The following is a 6,000-nucleotide window of genomic DNA, read 5'->3' as shown; positions in this document are numbered from 1 at the left end:
ACCTTGTCGTCAACTCTTGCTGATTTGGCTTCCAGAAAAAACCCTGCTTACTGGACAAAAACAAATACACGAGCCGAAGTCTTAACATAACGCGCTACCTTGAAATTACAAATATTTAATATTTAGCCATTTTGGCCCTTCTGAGTTACTAAGACCATGAAGTCAGAAGCCATCTGTTCTGTCTTCTTTATCAAAGTGTAAGATTATTCGGAGTCGTTATCAAAATCTTCAAAGAATTGCATTCGAAAAAAACTTGACGTGTTGTGACATTCAACATTTTTTACGTCAATATTCTCAAAACTAGATTCTGAGCAGATACAACTTTGTAATTCTTAGGTCGCGACTTTTTTATTTGGTTACCTGAGAAAAAAAAAACCCCTGATGAAACATAACCACAATAGAAAATAAGCTGAAATCTGAACATAAAATGTGTGGCGTCGTGATGGAATGAGATGTCCGTCAATAATTTTTTAGCAGATTATTATTAGTATTATGGGGTTATATATATATTTTTTAAAGTTTGTTTATTTGCCTTGCTTTTGCTGGGAAAATACCCAGCTATCGCATACAGAATTACAGAACTGTTGCGATTGAAGGTGGGGTAGCCTTGTGTCAGAGGGAAAAAAACAAATTTAAAAATAAATTAGGGACAGTTTGATGACTTCCAAAGCTTGGAGCCGCTGGAAATTGCAAATTGGCTTAATTTGTGTTCCTTTGATTCACGCTTTCCAGTAAAATATACACATATTTGTGGTTTTATATGGTTATAAAAGGCTTATAGCAAAAATTGAAAGAAAAAAAATTGATAAAGTTTGACGTGCGCATGATTTCCCCAGGACGATACACAACTAGCCCACCTGTAAACAGTATCTGTTGGAGAGTCTGTCTTGTACAAAATAAGGGACACTATTGAGTAGAAGTCCGAGCCCTGCTGGTGTGTGAAGGAACAGTTGATGGTCAGGTGTTCCGTGTAGCCCTCGTGTACCTTGTTATGTGTTGTGATGATCTCCACTCCATCACTTGAGGCAATGTGGGGGGAGCTCAAATCTGCGTCTATAGAAGAACATGATAGTACTTTCAGGAAGAGTTTTACGGCACTTGCAACGCAATTAGGCCACATAAGTTCCGAAGGTTAGAGGTGTTACATGAGAGTAACAAACACGAAGAAAAAGGGTGAGAGATTCTGACTACAGATGTTTGATAGGTTAGAAATAACAAATACGTATAATAATATGTGAAGCGTGCTGACAAAATGAGTTTCTTCTCGGAGTTAGGTCTTTAGGAAATGGATCCATCACATTTATAGGTGGAGTTTTTACAATTTATAAGTATGAAATAAAAGGTATGTTATACTTAAAGAATATGGCATAAATAGAAAATCTACAAATTTGACCCTAGTGTCAATTTTTAGCCAATATCTCCTTTTGTGGACTGCGAGAAGTAACTCATTTTGTCAGCACGCCTCACATATGTTAACTTTTAGACTGTCTTATTTGTTTTAGCAAAGGGTTTAAGGCGCTTGCAGCTGCAAAAAGTCATATGAGCGCCTAGGGGCGGATGTCAACAGAGAACTCCTTACAAGGAAGCACTCTTACTCCGCTCGCCTCTCTTGCTTCAACAGCACAACGTCTATTTTGACTATCAAGGCACCCCGGAAATAGCATGTCACAAGAGTCATACAAAAGAAGTAGAGGAAAATAACAATAGTAAGGATAAGGAAAGAAAATTAAAGCAGCAGTTCTTTTGCAGTTCAGGCACAGTTATGAGCATGACATTGGTAAATCAGCCCATTCACAATTACAATTCTACTGTGCATAAGAACATGGTTAATGTCCTCCCTTTGTGAATGGACCAAAAAAAAATCAGTCAGTAGCACTGCCCCGGTGGGTACTAAACTGTCTGTTCTTACACTAACTTATTTAATAACAGAAAAGAAAAAAAATGGTTTGTAAAGAAATAGGTGTATTTTAAAGGGGAAAAATACTTAAGCGGTGAAAAAAGTTAGTCTTCTGTTCCGTTGTATTAAGAGTTAAAACTGCTTGAATGCTTGAATTGACGTGATAGTTAAGAGTGACACCTGGAGTGCTGCATTAGTGATACAGTTTGATTTACTTTTCTGTTTAAACTTTGTAAATGGAAAGTGTTAAGATAAGTGATTTGACTGCATGCAATTTAACATGGGGATTGACGAGGATTAAAAAAATCCTTTACATATTGTCATAAAGGAAGATTAAGCAGGTTGTTTAGAGCAGATTGTTCGCTACATTAGAATAACAAACTTCTATCTACGCAATACCAAGTTTTGAGAAGTTTGACGTCAAAATCGTTTAGTTTCAAAATATGTCAAGCTTTTTCAAAGCCAATTATCTGAATATTTTGCTAACGATTCCAAATATTCTTACGATTTTAAGGAAGCAAATAGAACATTTGACTTCTGACCTTCTTATCACAAGAATTCAAAACGGACAAAGATGTCAGAAAGAGCATTGCAATTCTGGGGTTTCCTATTGGGGAGTGTTCCTCGTTTGATCTCTCTACAACAATTTATTCTCTAAATTATTGGTGCAGTCATTTTCTTAAAGTCACAAACCTTATTTACATAAAAAATGCTTCAGTCTGCCAAACATAAATTAGATAGCTGTGTATGAAAATTGTATGTTGGGAAAGTCTGCTCTTTAGAAGCAAAGAGACTCACCAGCTACAAACGCTGAGAGAAGCAAAGAAAAAACTAGAATCCACATTTTAGGGACAAACAGAACCTTCCCTCTTCACGATCCGTACCAGACTGACTGACTGTATTGTGATGAACTTTAGTGGGTTAGCGTTTTGATTACAGATTTGTTAATTAAGTGGGTCATAAACGAATCCGGTTCGTCGAGTTTACATAATTGTGAAAAAGGGGGACCGCGGCTCGGGGAGGAAATCAAAGTCACGAATAAAACCCAAAAAATCGCACACAGAGCAGAAACTAACAGGAAAAAATCTGAGAGTTTATTGACCTAGTTCTACTTAAAACAAGGTTCTGGCGTCCTTTTCTTCACCTTCATGATGAAACTATTGTCACGCAATGTTAGATAGGAGAGTGAGAGGGCAAAAACCATTTGTGTCATGAATCAGGTGCTTGTTCGTTATTTGAGCACATTTAAACAATTGGTATCATCTGAATGCTTGTTCATTTGTCCTGCTTTTGAAACACAAAAGTACAAACAAATTAAAAGACAATACAAAAAAACCCCAACAACAAACAAAAAACCCAGAAAATTCAATCTACATTGAATAGAATACTATAATACATTTACGATTGAAGGCGGTGTGACTCTCCTGGAGTCAGAGGTAGAATTCACGAGAAAATGATTCCACAAGTCAGGTGTCTTCCAAAGAAAAAGTGTACTTGGACACTGCAAATTTACATTTTAATTGTGCTTTTCACCAACAGTTTTCAGTAAGTAAATGTGTTTTTGATGGACATAAAAGATTGTGATCTCTCCCGATAAATAAATAAAATAAAATAAAATTACAAATAACCCAACTGACAGAAAAATAAATATCGGTTTCTTTGAATTTATTATTTTGAGGAGCGTCTGAATTTAGTACTACGTGACAGAGTTTTGTCTCTCAAAGACCTTTATTTCTAAAAATGATACAAACTTAACTGCTGTAAAATTGTAACGTATTGGTATATTACTGTAAAATATCATAACTCTTACTATAACTGAAACAATAAGAAACTATCAAAACGTTTCCCAGAGCAATGTCTGAATGTGGGTAGTTGTTTCCCTTAAGCTGCAAACAAAAGCTGTAAAATCAATTCCCAAATAGGATTGTCTTTTGTGGAGTACCCTAATAATTTATTCTTCTGGGACATTGTTTTCTTCAAAGCTGGGCGAGTTCTGACATATAATCGTGAGATTGAGGGTTTAGAAGTTGGAGCCTCTCCTCGGTCAGACGATTTGTCCTTGGGAAAGGCATTTTACCTGAATTTCTTAAATGGCTTAGTCCTTTCGGAGATGGACGTCAAACTTGGAAGTCCCACCTCTTAAATAACAAAATAGTCTTGATAATGGCGTTCAACACATACCATTTCAACCTTTTTCGGGATATGACAGACATAATCAAAACAGTCCACCTCTGAAATGATCTAAAATATGTTGATGCTTGCCTGAAACCACGTCTACAGTTATTACAACAACAACAATGTTACACTAGATTAGTGGTTTAGTAAGCGTTTTACAGTAAATAAAAAATTAGGTCATCTAAGTGCAAAAGATTAGAGGGGCTGCAAGAGAATAACAAACACAAAGAAAAAGGAGAAGAGATAAGGAAGATAGAAGTTTGATTGGAACGAAAGAGCAGACCACCCCACAGCATACCCCCCTCCCCAACCAACCACTGTGACAAGTTTAGAGACAGGTAAGATTCCAGATACAGAAAGGATAAGTACTACCATTGCTGCTTGAGGTGTTTGCTGCTGGTTTTTGCTGCTCGTTTTTGTTGTTGCTTTTTCATATTTTTACATTAACAGAAACACATGAACATGATAAGTGAAATTTAGTGCAAGGTAAAGGTGAGATATAGAAATAGAGCGCCTTACAGCAGCGATAGCACGCAGATGTATCTCTTAAAAAGCCTGGTGTCGATACAATATTTATTTGATTACGTCGAGAGAGTTATTATGCACCATTGAGAACAGAATGGTCTATCTCCAATTCTTCTCCTTCAATTTTGACTATCTTCGCCGGTCGGACGTTACAATTTTTTTTTGGTTGTGATCATTTAGTTTTTGTGCATGCTTAAATGTAGGAGTCAACAAATTATTATGTTTTAACACCGGTTCTGGAATTTTATAGGTTTCTGTTCACGGCTAAACTAAAAAAACAACTAAAAGTGTTATAAAAATCTGGATATGTCTTTATTCTTTTTTCTTTCTAAAATTTTGAGTAACTTGGGCAGCCGGTCGTTACACTTCATGTATTGATTATAATCTTTTAGTTTTTGTGCATACTTAAATGTAGGAACCGACATTGTACTATGTTTTAACACAGTTTCTGGCAAAATACAGGTTTCTGTGAACAGCTAAACTCTATAAAAAATCTTTTTAGTTTAGTTTTGTATGGGGTTTTACGGCACTCACAACTGCATAAGGTCATATGAGCGCGCGAAACACAAGTTAGTTTTTTATTTTATTTGCAGTTCACTGCACGGCTGGGTATGGGTCATTTGATCTTAAAACGTTTTTAAAAAATTAAAAATTTGGTGTAAATATATAATTTCAATTTAAAACAACTTTTATTTAAAAAATTAAATAATTCAATTTTGTTCTACATTATAATTTTCCATAAAGGCTAATGGCCTTCATAAAATCCAAAATTCTGTTGGGACCAACGATAGAAAAAATGTCTAGCAATTTCTTAAATTTGAAGTATTTCCTTCGGATCTCTCCGAAGTCTAGACATACAGTTAGAATGTGTCTAATGGTAAAATCGGATGCTAGGTATCCATGCGAACACGATACTTTTCCTTGTTTCAGTTCAGGTGTGTATTTTCTGTTGTAGCCTAACTATTTTTGGGTGTACGAGTGCGTAGTTTGTGAGTGAGGTGATGCAAGACAGAGGGTCAGAAAGGATAAGGAAAGATTTGTTAGAAGAATTTTCTACGGAGTCCAGAGCCATGTCAATGGCAGTGGCCACTGCAGAGAAAATGGAGGCTTTAAGATGGAGTTTCCTCAGGTGTGTACTCTTTGAAGATAGAGCTGTGGCGTCCACACCAGAGCTCTGTTTGGAGCCATCTGTGAAGATAAGCTCCGCTCCGGGGTATTTTTCTAAAAGTTTTTTGTATTCTGCTTTAAATATTTTGGTGTTTGTGCTTGCTTTGTCGTGTGTGGTCATCTGTAAGTCTACTTTTGCCTTGGTGAGGTGCCACGGAGGGAGGTCGGGGAAAAGAAATTGTTGGATGTCTTGTTTGGAAAATTGTATTTTTTTTAAGATCCTCAATGACTCTGAG

At 36.2% G+C, this 6,000-nt stretch overlaps 1 protein-coding gene across 1 annotated transcript in view; it reads right to left on the bottom strand.

Annotated features, from left to right (window-relative positions):
- LOC101847138 overlaps positions 1–6,000 on the bottom strand; it is a gene marked incomplete in the record, with an annotated part of 39,164 nt that overhangs the window by 6,061 nt on the left and 27,103 nt on the right. The window contains 1 exon segment of the mRNA XM_013086968.2: positions 858–1,047. Coding sequence (XP_012942422.2) covers positions 858–1,047 — 190 coding nt within the window.

Source organism: Aplysia californica, unplaced genomic scaffold, assembly GCF_000002075.1.
Source record: "Aplysia californica isolate F4 #8 unplaced genomic scaffold, AplCal3.0 scaffold00527, whole genome shotgun sequence".
Lineage (NCBI taxonomy): Eukaryota > Metazoa > Mollusca > Gastropoda > Aplysiida > Aplysiidae > Aplysia > Aplysia californica.
The sequence above is the reverse complement of the archived record's forward strand: the minus strand, read 5'-3'. Positions and strand labels throughout refer to the sequence as shown.